This window comes from Dromiciops gliroides, chromosome 5, assembly GCF_019393635.1.
Source record: "Dromiciops gliroides isolate mDroGli1 chromosome 5, mDroGli1.pri, whole genome shotgun sequence".
Classification (NCBI taxonomy): Eukaryota; Metazoa; Chordata; class Mammalia; order Microbiotheria; family Microbiotheriidae; genus Dromiciops; species Dromiciops gliroides.
Genome location: NC_057865.1, coordinates 217,436,995 through 217,451,248, shown reverse-complemented (window position 1 = coordinate 217,451,248; position 14,254 = coordinate 217,436,995). Strand labels below are relative to the sequence as shown.

The following is a 14,254-nucleotide window of genomic DNA, read 5'->3' as shown; positions in this document are numbered from 1 at the left end:
GGGAGTCAGAGGAAAGGGAAGTGTCTTGGAAGGAAAGCAGAACCCCAATTCAGTCCCAGCAAGTCTATGACTTATGATCTAAGAGGATTCTGTCCTAACTCATATCCTGTTGTGTGCCAGCTTCCTACTACTGCCACATTTTATGATGGAAATCATGCTGTGATTTTTATTTATTTCCTCAACTTTTCCTTAAAACCATCAATATATAAATAGATGTTAATATTTTTATTAAAAACTTTTAAAAGGTAAATTGGTACAAGGGACAAAGGTTTTGAAATAATTTAGAAGTCATTATTGGAAGTAAGAGCCCTCCCAATGGGTAGAAAAGGGGGTGAGAGAAGAAGGAAAGAGTTTGGAACTGAAAATAAAATAAAATTGAAATATGGGAATTTTTTTTAATTACGAAAGGTACAGTTTCAGAAAAACCTGGAAAGACAAAGTGGATGCCCATTGATTGGGGAATGGCTAAACCAATTGTAGCACATGAATATGATGGAATATTACCATGCTGTAAGAAGTTATGAATGCGTTAAATATGGAGAAACATGGAAAGATCTACATGACTGATGCAGACTAAAGTAAACATAACCACAGAAACAGGAGGCAGAATGAAGGAAGATGGTAGAATAAGGCAGGAAATAACCTGGCTCTCCCAGATTCCCATACACACAATTTAAAATAATGCCTCAACATGAACTTAGATAAAGTAGTTGTCTACCTAAGACAAATTGGGGAAGACATTAGAAAAGACCTGACCTGCTAGGATGGGGGCCTGGCCTAATCAAAGTGCAGTTACCTCCTGATAGATAATCTTGAAACAACAAACAATGAGCCCTGGGAGCAGCTGTGTCAGAGGCAGCCTCAGCTTCAATAACTGTCAGAGGCTGAAGAGGTGTCAGACAGCTGATCAGGGGAAGATTGCACGGTCCTCTGTCAGCTCTGGACTCAGGGCCCAAGAGCACTGACCAGATGTGGTCCCAGACTATGGCTGTGGGTAAGGAGGAACAAGCACATGCTGGTGAGTGCAGTTACAGAAGGGCTAGGATCCTGTTGGCTATGGGTACTCATAGGAGAGCAGAGGCCCTGGTTTAGTTCCAGCACAGAGCGGTGAGCTGAAGCTTGTAGCTGTAGGAACTTCTGGGAATAAGAGTATTTGCAGTGATAGCATTGCTGGGGGCCCTAGTTGTGGCTCTGTGGTGGATAGAAGTACCTGAGGTCAGGTCCCCAAATAGAGCTCAGAAAATAATAGTACAAAAATCCTGAAGCTTGAGACATTATCTCCCACACCTAACTCCAACACAAAGTTAACAGCCAAGAAATAAGCCACTAAAAATGAATAAACAAATGAGGCAACTATATATACAACTATAGTAACTACTATGAAGAGAAGATCTGGGTTTACACTCAGAAGAAAATAGTGAAGTTAAAACAGCTACTTCTATTTCTAAGAAAAATGTAAAACGTTCACAAGCCCAAAAAGAGTTCTTAGAAGAGCTTTAAAAGGACTTTGAAAACCAAATTAGACAGGTTGAGGAAAATTTAATTAAAAAAATAAGATTAATTAAAAAAAATTATGAAAAGAAATTCAACCAATTGGAAAAATAAATCTAAAAACTTATAGTAAAAAAAGAGCTGCTATAAATATTTTTTGTATAAATAGATTCCCCCCATACACACATACTTTTTTTTTATGTCTTTGGGATACAGACCTAGCAGTAGTAGTGCTGGATCAAAGGGTATGCACAGTTTTATAGCCCTTTAGGAATAATAACTAGATAAATCTAACCAAAAAATAAATAAGAAAAAAAGGAGATAAATCCACTCTTTGATAAACTAGATGGGAGAGAACTGAATGGGAATAGAAAGGAATATACCTTTTTTTCAGCAGTATCTGGTACCTTTACAAAAACTGACTATATATTAGGGCATAAAAATTATAGTTAAATGCATAAAACCAGAAATATTTAAATGTATCCTTTTCAGATAATAATGCAATAAAAATTATATTTGATAAGGGACCATGGAAATACAAATTAAAAATTAATTGGAAACTAAATAAACTAATCTTAAAGAATAAGTGGGTTAAAGAACACGTCGTAAAACAATAAATAATTTTATCACAGAGAATGGCAATAATGAAACAATTTACCAAAACTTATGGGATGAAGCAAAAGCAATAATCAGAAGAAAATTTATATCTCTAAATGCTTATAACGCTAGGTGGCGCAGTGGATAGAACATTGGCCCTGGATTCAAGAGGACCTGAGTTCAAATCCGGCCTCAGACACTTAACACTTACTAGCTGTGTGACCCTTGGCAAGTCACTTAACCCTAATTGCCTCACAAAATAATAATAATAATAATAATAATAATAATAATAATAATAATAATAATTAGAATAGAGATAGAGCAGAACAATTAACTGGGTATGCAATTAAAAAAAACAACTAGAAGAACTAACTAAAAATCCCTAATAAAACACCAAATTGGAAATCCTAAAAATTAAAGATGAGATTAATAAAATTGAATGTAAGAAAATCATTGAATTAATAAATAAGATTAGGAATTGGTTTTATGAAAAAAACAATAAAATAGTATGACAGGTAAAAACTAAATGTGTGTGGTTACCTTACCTGTCCCCTGTGTGGGGAAAGCTAACTAAGACAACAGTTTAACAGTTTAGGTATTAAACATTTATTAAAATATATAACAAAGAGAGAACAAAAATAGGAAAGCCCTAACTACCTCAACCGCTCCTGGTTCAGCTACCAACCCCAGGAGGTTCCCAACACCAACTACCAAAACCAACTGACCGAAACCAACTGTTTCACACACTGCTTCAAGCTGATTGGTTGAGAGTGGTCACATGCTCACACAGCAGAGGGCCCCTGTAATATTAATAATGTTCTCACACTCCCCTCTGTGCTTCAGTAAAACAATAAAATAGATAAACCATTGGTTAATATGATTTAAAAAGAGAGAGAAGAAAACCGAATCACTAGTATCAAAAATAGAAAGGGTGAATATACCACTAATGAAGATGAAATTAAAGTAATTATTAAGTTATTTTGCCTCATTACATACCAATAAATAGAACAATTTAAGTGAAACTGAAGAGTATGCAAAAAATATAAATTGTCTAGATTAACAAAAGAGGAAAAAGAATATCTAAAGAAATCTATTTTAGAAAAAAAATTGAAAAGATTCTAAGTGAGCTTCCTAGGAAAAAAGTGATTTCTGCCAAACATTTAAAGATCAACTAATTCAAATATTAAATTAATTATTTGGAATAATAGGCAAAGAAGGAGTTTTATCAAACTCCTTTTATGAAACAAATATAGTACTGATACCTAAACCAAGAAGAGCAAAAACAGATAAAGAAAATTATAGACCAATTTCATGAATGAATATGGATGCAAAAATCCTCAAAAAAATACTAGCAAAGAGCCTACTTCAATATATCACAGAAATTATACATTGTGACCAAGTGAGATTTATAGCAGGAATGCAGGGATAATTTAATATAAGGAAAACTGTTAACATAATTGATTATGACAATAACAAAGAAACAAAAATCATATTATATCAACAGATGCAGAAAAAGCTTCTGACAAAATACAATACTCAATCCTATTAAAAGCACTTGAAAGTATAAGTAGCTTTTTTTTTTTTGTGGGGCAATGAGGGTTAAGTCACTTGCCCAGGATCATACAGCTAGTAAGTGTCAAGTGTCTGAGGTCAAATTTGAACTCAGGTCCTCCTGAATCCATGGCCAGTGCTTTATCCACTGTGCCACCCAGCTGCCCTCATAAGTAGCTTTAAATGATAAGAAGTATCTACCTTAACTTATCAGCAAGTATTATTTGTAATGGGGATAAGCTAGAAGTCTTCCCAGTAAAATCAGAAATGAAACAAGCATGCCCATTATCACCAATATTATTCAATATTGTATCAGAAATGTTAGCAATAGCAATAAGAAAAAGAAACTGAAGAAATCAGAATGGGCAATAAGATAATAAAACTATCTCTTTTTACAGGTGATATGATAATATACTTGGAAAATCCTAGAGATTCAACTAAAAAGTTGATTTAAACAATAATTTTAGTGAAGTAGCAGGATATAAAATAAAACCACATAAACCTTCAGCATTTTTATATATCACTAAAAAAACCCTGTAAGAAAAAATAGTAAGAGATACCCCAATTAAGAAAACTGCAGACAGCATAAAATACCTGTGAGAATATACCTACCAAGACAATTATTACTTATATAAATCAAGTCATATTTGTTTTGTTTTGTTTTTTTGCAGGCAATGGGGGTTAAGTGATTTGCCCTGGGTCACACAGCTAGTAAGTGTCAAGTGTCTGAGGCCGGATTTGAACTCAGGTACTCCTGAATCCAGGGCCGGTGCTTTAACCACTGCACCATTTAGCTGCCCCTAATCAAGTCATATTTAAATAATTGAAGAAATAGTAATTGTTCATGGGTAGGCAGAGCCAATATAATAAAAATTACAAATCTACCTAAACTCGTTTATTTGTTCAATTCCATCCCAACTAAATTACCAAAAGAATATTTTATTGAGCTAGAAAAAACAATAACAAATTTAAAATATCTGTGTCAAATTGTGGTCTTCTCTAAAGCATGATGGGGAGGAAGAGAAAGAGACAATTCAGAACTTAAAATGTAACTCAAAAATTAATTTAACTTAATTAAAAAACAACAATATGCACAATGACTACAACTATGTAAATGGAAAATACCACACACAAAAGAAAAAGTGAATGTAACAAATGATAAAGATTAAATATTCCTCAAAAGAAGAAAAATGAGAGGACACTCATAGGTCACCCCTCTGTTTTTCTGTTGGTGGGGTTTTTTTTGAGGGGGGGAGTTGGGCAATGAGGGTTAAGTGTTGTTAAGTGTTAAGTATTAAGTGTTAAGAGTTAAGTGTTAAGCCCAGGGTCACAGAGCTAGTAAGTGTCAAGTGTCTGAGACCGGATTTGAACTCAGGCCCTCCTGACTCCAGGGCTGGTGCTCTATCCACTGCAACACCTAGCTGTCCCCCTTACCCCTCTGTTAAAGTGCGCTACACACTGCTCATATTTTTTGGATTTCTTCAATGTATTGATTGGTTGTGCTGATTTTTTAAATATTTTTCCCTCTTTTTTTCTTTTAAAAAAATCTATTTGTTATATGGGATGGCTCACTGGATGGTGAAAGAAGTATAAATTAATCTGACTCTTCTTGTCTTGTCTTCCCCACCTCCACCTCCCCTAATAGCTAGTTATGCAAAATGTAATAATTCAGATACAAATGAGATGATTAATGAATATATATAAACTATCTGGATTTGATGGAATTGTTTTATTATCTAAGACTCTTATGAAACCTTGGATTAATGAGATAAAAATGCCCTCCAACTGAACCCAGACAACATGCAAGTGGGTGTCAAGCAAACCCCGTGGTTATTTGGGGTATTGCATTCCATTTGTTTCTCTCTCTAAAGAACACCTTCATCTACTGGAGCCATTCTCTTTTTCCTCCCCAATGTAAAAACATCTGGGTATTCTTATCTGTGACAACCCCTTTTAAATCATATACTCTTGTCATATTGTTTTCAAGTTTGAACTATCAAACTGATCTGTATAATGCTAATGGAACTGAGAATATCCTGTACTAACAAGCCAGGAAAGCCAAAAGTTAATCAATCTGGAACTGACTAATTTACCAATAAAGACCTAAAACTTTGGATGACCATGGTCTGTAACCAGTGAGCAAAGAAGGTTTACTTTCAATTGTATTGTGATCTCTTTTGCTAATGGAACAATAAACTGGTGCTATATTTTCCTAACTGCTCTTTGCTCTGTTCCATAAATTTCTTATTCTGTTTTCCATAGGGGACAGTTAGAAAAATACATTTTTAAACACTAGAAAAAACCAACAGTTTTTACTAGTTCTTTTGAACTCTCAGATTCTGAGTCTTGGTTCTACTACAAACCACAATCTCAATGAGCCTTGGTTTGTTAAAGCATAAAATGAGAGTGCTCTAAGACCCCTTTCCAGCTCCAAATTCGTGAGGACAAGAGAAAGATAGTAATTGTTATATAGGAAATGTAAAAGGATCTATATCAGAGCCTACAGCAGATTGAATAATTTCTATATGGAGCAAGTATCAGAAGACGGAAGATATCTCTGGGCTACCTTATTCACTCCAACCTTCCCTCACAAAGGCAGAACTGGAGTTTCCAAAGTGGGACCACTAGCATTCTGTTATGACAGGGTCCCAAAGGTAGCCTTTTTGTTGGAGACACACTCCTACAATTTGTCACTGTAGCTCCTGAGACCCTGCCACTGTGCTTCCAATGGGAAGCACACAAGATCATCACCATGACGTTATTAGCTCTTAAATATAAAACATCTACTTAACAATAAGGCAAATGCATGCATAAACCTGATTCACATTCTTTCACCAATGAATGAATTGCAGTCTATGAGAGTGAGCATACACTTACAGAACCTAGCAGAGAGGCACATAAGTAAGGAAATCCATGTGTTTGGGGGGGCAACTCACAACTCTGGACCTTATGCTTTGATGTCCTCGATACTTTCAAAAACAATCTGCAGGGGGCAGCTAGATGGTGCAGTGGTTAAAGCACCAGCCCTGGATTCAGGAGTATCTGAGTTCAAATCCGGCCTCAGACACTTGACGCTTACTAGCTGTGTGACCGTGGGCAAGTCACTTAACCGCCATTGCCTAAAAAAAACCAACAACAACAATCTGCACCATATGAAGCTGTTTCTCCGCTAGCCACTCCCCTTCTGGTCCTGACTTCTCTCCAGATAGGCAAATTTACTATTTTCCTGCTGTCAAAGGGATGCTGCCGCTCATAATCACCTTTAACATAGCACATTCCCTCCCCAATCACCTTTAACTCATAATCACCTTTAACATAGCACTAAAAAAGTGCCTATTGTAATGACATACAGTTTCCTTCAGCCAGAGAGAACTCTACAAAGCTCCTCAGGATAATTCTCTGGGTAATGCAGACAAGGCCAGACAGCTCCTCATTCAATGGCCTTCTGCATTATCTAGTCAAGACTCATCTTACAACAATATAGCTGCAATACTTGTCTTTTCCCTTGTTTCTCCCTCTCAGACCACAGAAGGGAGGAGAGAATAACCAGGTCCTTCTGAAAAGTTTCGCTTTCCAGCTGAATGAAGCTGGTAGGCAATACTCAAGCTAAAGCCGAGTTCAGCTCTTTCCCCACAGGCTTCCACCCCTCTTTGGCCACTCAGTAGTCTCCCAACAAAGCAGCTGGTCCTCCCTTCAAGTGATTTCTTCATATTTCTCAACCCAGTTCCAGTAAATTACTGCTGGCTCTTCCATTCGTCTCCTACCGGCTTCTTTGTGGTCAGTGATTGATCTTTCCCTAATTCAGGAAATCTGCCTGTCAGTTATGAGTTATCTTTCCATAGCCTGCAAAGAATTATCCCCCTTAACGCTACTTTTTTCCTTCTGCTAATTATTCCCAATTTATCCTACACTGATCTGGTTTGTGCATGGCTGTGTGCACGTCGTCTCCCCCAACAGATTGAGTCCTCCACTGCCTCTTGTTGTTCCCATAATGAGCTAAAAATCGGACACTGGAAGTGGCTGAGTCATTTGCAGACCCTGGGTACACAGCAGGCACTTAATGAATTGTTAGTTAAGTGACCCAACCAAACTAATCACAGGCGGGCAGGAATGAGAGAAGGGAGAGAGGGAGCTCTAACACTGATGAGATCATAAGGAATGATGGGAGGTTTATGGAATGAAGAGGCGGGGGACGGAGCACCGGAGTCAGGAAGGCCTGGGTTCAAATCCAATCGCGGGCCACTTCATTAGTCATGTGACCCCAGCCAAGTCCTTTCCGCACTCTGTGCCTCGGTTTCCCCCTCTGTAAAGTAAGGAGGTTGACTTCAGGTTCTAACTCTCTGGCTCCGAAGCAGGAAGACGACAATGCGGCGACTCCTCTGTGTGAAATGCACTCACAGCAAGGTGTGTAGGACGTGTTTGGGGCCCCGCCCCCGGGGGAGGAGGGAAGGAGAGGGGGCGGGGCCGCGCTTACTCTGGTCGAAGAGCGCCACCTTGTCCCTCGCGTACGTGAAGCTGCCCCAGCCTAACCACAAGGCGGCGCACACAAGCCAAGGCCCCATCTTGGGGGAGGGGGGCGGGGGAGGGGAGAGAGAAGAAATGGCGGTGGCAGGGGCGGAGTTGTTTCCCTGTTCTCTGACGTCAACGCGAGGCGCGAGCTGGCCCCGCGGCAGGAAGTGCTTCTACGTACTCTTGACGCTGCACATCCCGTGTTGCGTAGTGACGTCACTGGCCGGAGGCACAGAGAGGCGGTGGAGGAAGGGACTGTCGGGAATCAGGGGGGCGTTTCCCTTCTCACCTTCTCCCCCCCATCTCCCCCCCCGTAACAAATAGGAAATGAAAACCAGCCCAGCGCGGGGATGGGGGAGGGGCGTTCGCTTTCTACCCTCTGGGGCCAAACACCAGGCCGCCCATCTTTCAAGGGCTTGGACCCGCAGGCCCACGATCTACCAGCCACCGCTAGGGGGCGCAGTGGAGACGGCTCTCTGTTGGGAGTCAGGGAGACCCGAGTCCTCTAAATGCTGTCTGCTTCCGTTTTCTCATCTGTAGCGATGCCTGGCACGTGTTGTCCTGTTCTTCCTGAGCCCGCGGACCATAGCGAGGAGCGTTTGCCATTTCCTTCTGTAAATTAAGGCAAACAGAGGTAAGGGTCACACAACTAGCAACTGTCTGAGGCTGATTTGAACTCAGGTCTTCCTGACTCCAGGCCCAGTGTTCCGTCCGCCGAGCTACCTCTTATCCGGCAGGCCCTATCACCTCTCTGCCTGGGTTTTCTCATCTTACTTCATAGGGTGTTCTTGAGAATCCAATGAGATGGGGATCGTGTGTGTGTGTGTGTGTGTGTGTGTGTGTGTGTGTGTGTGTGTGTGTGTGTATGTATGAAGCACTTAGCCACGTCTGGCCCGTAGGAAGTGCTTAATCAATATTCATTCCCTCCCCAACATTGGCTGCTTATCTATCCTCTGTGAATTAGGAATGGATTGATTATTAGAACCTCTCAACAACAACCAGGACCCCCAAAGAGAACTCACTTTACCAAAGCTCACTTAACTGTTTGGAAAGCTTTCCTTTCATCAAACCAAATTTGAGCTTGGTTCTGCCTTCTGGGGTTAAGCAGAATATGTCTATGCCACTTTCTACAAAAGTCCTAACTGTATTGGAGGACAAGGATTCCTATGCCCCCATAGGTATAGACGTGGTACTAGATAGCATTAATATAGTTCATTAAGGTTTACTAAGTACTTTACAACATCTTATTTGATCTTCACAACAATCCTGTAGTTTAAGTGCCATTTTCCTAGGAAATGGTGAGGAAAATGAGACTGAGGGATGTCTACCAAAGCCACACAATGCATAGGGCAGGATCTGAACCCAGGTCTTCTCTACTTCAAGTCATTACCAATAATTCTCTAACTTTATAGATGATTTACAACCAAGCCACCACTACAAATTCAGGTTATCTCCTTTCAGTTAGATCATTGCTATACAGGAATTCTTTCAATTTCCCACCACTCATATGCTCCCCAAAGAGATTTTCCCGCCTCCAGAATGCCTCCACAAACTTCTCTCTCAGCAGATGTCTTAAATTCAGAAAAACTCAGAAAATTGAAGTTATTAATCATAGGTTTTCTCACCTCCCCTATTTCACACCTCAGAAGCTTTCTATATCCTTATCCCTTACCCATACCCTCAAAGTCTCTTTTCCTCTCTTTTTTTCATTTAAAATTTTTTTAGACCTTTATTTTACAAATTACATGTAAAAGCAAATTTTGACATCAACTTTTTTTTAAACTTTGTGTTCCAACTTCTCTTCCTCCTTCCCGTCCCACACCCACCCTAAGAATTCAAACAATTCAACATAAATTATACATGAGTAGTCATGGCAAACAATTCTACCTTATCTAGGTTGTGAGAGAAAACAGATAAAAACAAAACTTCAGATTAAGGAATTGTCAAAAAAAATGTGTTTTGGTCTGTTTTCAGATACCATCAGTTCTTTCTCTGTAGATGTACTGTTCTTTTCCTCTATTTTAGAGGAAAAAGGTGATCCTTACCAAACAAGTTCCCCTTTTCACTTGTGCCTTTGATGCCATGCAATCCCCTCCTATTGTCTACTAGTACTTGCCCCATTGTCATTCCTGCAATTCCTCCCTATCTAACACAACCTGTGAGCTGGTCTGTCCTATCTTCATAAACAAAAACAAACAAGCCAACAAACCAAACCCTTCAGTTTAGCTTTATGCCTTTAGGAATCAAGTCTTTTCCCAGAAAGTCCTTTTATACTTGATGTATCCATTTCCTTTTATATTTTGTTGTTGATCTAACTTCTGACCCCCCCACTCTACTTAAACTTATCTCAAAAGTTTATTGGGCAGCTAGGTGGCACAGTGCATAGAGCACTGGCCTTGGAGTCAGGAGTACCTGAGTTCAAATTGGGCCTCAGACACTTAACACTTACTAGCTATGTGATCCTGGGCAAGTCACTTAACCCCAACTGCCTCACTAAAAAAATTAATTAATTAATTAAAAAAAAAAAGTTTAGGGGGCAGAGCCAAGATGGCAGAGGAAAGACATTAAACCCACAAAGCTCCTGATATAATCACCCCCAAAATAGCAATAAAAAAACCCTTGGGGCAGAAAAACACAAAAATATAGGCTGAGAGTTTTCTCCAGCTATAGATAGATTTCAGGGGGCCTTGCTGGGCCATGAATAAAGCCTAACCCTGCAATCAGGCCAACACACCAGACACCCACCAGAGTAATTTGCCCCAGTGCCTCTGAATCAGCTGCAGCACCTGCATCTTCTGAAACTGAACTTGGTCGGACTGAATGGCTGGGGGGTGGGGGGGGCAGGGTAAGTGCAGGGGTACCAGTGTACTGGGGGGAAGGATTCGACTGTCCTACTCCAGTCTCATCAGAAGCTGAGAACCACACCACAGAAAGCTTTGCTTGTTGGTTGCTTAGTAAAGTAGGCCTGAGGTTATCTCTGGACCTGAGAACAGGACAGGTGAGATTAAAGTCTGCCCCCTCTCAACCCAAAATACCTGGGACCCTCTGAAGCTGAGAACAGGAGTAGAGCCGAGAAGCAGCACCCCCCACCCCCCAGTGGAGAGTTTAAAATCAAATGGAAGTGGGGCAGCTAGGTGGCGCAGTGGATAGAGCACCGGCCCTGGATTCAGAAGGACCTGAGTTCAAACCCAGCCTCAGACACTTAACACTTACTAGCTGTGTGATCCTGGGTAAGTCACTTAACCCCAACTATCTCACCAAAAAAAAAAAAAATCAAATGGAAGTGAGGCCAGGCAGGCTGAGAAGAAACCCAACCATCCCCCCGGGCCACACTGTAGCTTGAACAGTGTGTCCTGAAAGCAGAGCCACACTTTAAGAAGGAGTTAAAAGCCAAGAGATAGTAAGCCAGGATGAGTAGGCAGAAAAAGCAGAAGACCATTGAAAACTTCTTTGGGGGTAAGGTAGATCACAATACAACCTCAGAAGAAGAAGATAATAATAGAGTCAAAGTTCCAACATCCAAAGCTTCCAAGAAAAATATGAACTGGTCTCAGGCCATGGAAGCTCTCAAAAGGGACTTTGAAGAGTAAGTAGGAGAAATACAAAGATGTAGAGAAAAGGAGGAAAGAATGGAAAGGGAAATGAGAGTGATGCAGGAGAGTCATGAGAAAAAAATCAACAGTTTGAAAAGCCAAATGGAAAAGGAAATTAAAAAACTGTCTGATGAAAATAACTGCCTAAGAATTAGGATTGAACAAATGGAAGCTAGTGATTTTATGAGAAACCAAGACACAGTAAAGCAAATCCAATTGAATGAAAAAATAGAGGGCAATGTGAAATATCTCCTTGGAAAAACAGCTGACCTAGAAAATAAATATAGGAGAGATAATTTGAAAATCATTGTACTACCTGAAAACCATGACCAAAACAAAAGCTTAGACACCATCCTCCAAGAGATTGTGAGTAGGGGGCAGCTAGGTGGCACAGTGGATAAAGCACTGGCCCTGGATTCAGGAGTACCTGGGTTCAAATCCGGCCTCAGACACTTGACACTTACTAGCTGTGTGACCCTGGGCAAGTCACTTAACCCCCATTGCCCCACCAAAAAAACAAGAGATTGTGAGGGAAAATTGTCCTGATATTCTAGAAGCAGAAGCTAAAATAGAAATTGAAAGAATCCACCAATCACTTCCTGAAGGAGATCCCAAAAGGAAAACCTCCAGGAATATTATAGTCAAATTCCAGAACTCCCAGGTCAAGGAGAAAATACTGCAAGCATCTAGAAAAAAGGAATTCAAATACTGTGGAGCTCCAATAAGGATAAAGCAAGATCTAGCAGCTTCTACATTAAAGGACCGAAGGGCATGGAATATGATATTCCAGAGGGCAAAGGAACTGGGACTTCAACCAAAAACTCAGCAAAACTGAGTATAATTTTTCAGAGGCAAAAATGGGATTTCAGTGAGAAAGAGGTCTTTCAAGCATTTGTGATGAAAAGACCTGAACTGAATAGAAAATTTGACTTTCAAATACAAGATCCTGGAGAATCATAAAAAGGTAAACAGGAAAAAGACTTCATGAGGGATATTAAAAGATCAAACTGTTTACATTCCTACATGGGAAGATAATACTTTGAAATCATAAGAAGTATCTCAGTAAGAAATTCACAGAAGTCAGGGCTGAAGTGAATATGAAGGGATGATATCTATAAAGCATTTATGTTTTGTTCCTTGTGGGGCAGACAGGGTGGGGTGTCTTATGTCTGGGGCTGGATTTGGACTTGGGGCCTCCTGGGTCCAGGGCTGGTTCTTTGTCCACTGTGCCACCTAACTAATCCATGATGACATCATTAAAATAGGGTTGAGGTGTAGGAGGAATAAACTGGGGCAGGGAGAAGGGGAGAGATGGTCTGGGGGAGAGGTAGTTCACATGAAGGAAACAAGAAGAAAGGTTATGGAGGAGAGTAGAAAAGGGGGAAGGAGTTGAGGAATGAGTGAACCTTAATATTATCAGAATTGGCTCAAAGAAGGGCTAACATACATGCTCAAGTAGATACAGTAACATATTTTTGCCCTGGCGAGGGGAGGAAGAAAAGGGGAGGGGAAGAAGGGAAGGAGGAAAGGGCAGATTAGGGGAGAGAGCAGTAAAAAGCAAAACACTTTCAAGGAGGATGAAGATGTTCTGCATTACTGCACCAGTATGACATATTGAATTGCTTGATCTCATAGGGAGGGTTGAGGAGGGAGGGAGGGAGGAATAAAAATTTAGAACACATAATTAGCTCAGGGACCCTGATCTCATTGGAGTGGGCTCATGGAGGGAATAGCCTTCATACCCAATTGGGAGGAGCAATCTATTTAAGCCTGCAGGAAAATAGGAGGGGAAGAGGATAAGGAAGGAAGGGCGAAAAAAGGGAGTGCCGAGCGAGGGAGAGGATAGTCAGAAGTAAAACACCTCAGGAGGAATAGGTAAAAAGAAGATAGAGTAAATGTCACAGGAAGGGAGTGGGATAGAGGGAAATAGTTATGATGGTTGATTATAATGGCAAAATGCATGATACCTACTTTTTGTTTTGTTTTGTTTTGTGAGGTGGTTGGGGTTGAGTGGCTTGCCTAGGGTCGAACAGCTACTGGGTGTTGAGTTTCTGAGGCTGGATTTGAACTCCGGTCTTCTTGACTCCAGGGCTGGTGCTCTGGCCACTGTGCCACCTATCTGCCCATATGATACCTACTTTGCTGGGCTTTGATGAAGAAAATTCTCTGTCAAGCTTAAGGTACTATATAAAGGTTATGATGAACAGGATACTATCAGAAAAACCTGGAAAGACCCACATGAACTGAAGCAGAGTGAAATGTACTGTATACAAAATAACAGCAATAGTAGGGGATGATCTGCTGGGAAGCATGTGGTTATTTTCAGCAAGGCAATGATCCAGTATAACCCGGAAAGACTTATGAAGATTGCAGCTCATCTGCAGAGAAAGAACTGATAGTATCTGAAAACAGATGGAAACACATTAAAAATTTTTTTTTAATTTCCTCTTTGACGATTCCTTAATCTGAAGTTTTGGGGGTTTTTTGACTGTTTTCTCTCACAACTAGCTAAT

The 14,254-nt window shown here is 40.3% G+C and overlaps 1 protein-coding gene across 1 annotated transcript in view; it reads right to left on the bottom strand.

Moving 5' to 3' along the window:
• The window catches only part of LOC122729567 (transmembrane protease serine 12-like), a 47,360-nt gene extending 39,125 nt beyond the window's left edge, over positions 1–8,235 (bottom strand). The window contains exon 1 of the mRNA XM_043968521.1: positions 8,114–8,235. Within this exon, the coding sequence (XP_043824456.1) occupies positions 8,114–8,201 (88 nt within the window). The 5' untranslated portion in view covers positions 8,202–8,235. The remainder of the gene's footprint in view (positions 1–8,113) is intronic.
• Positions 8,236–14,254: the final 6,019 nt, after the last annotated feature.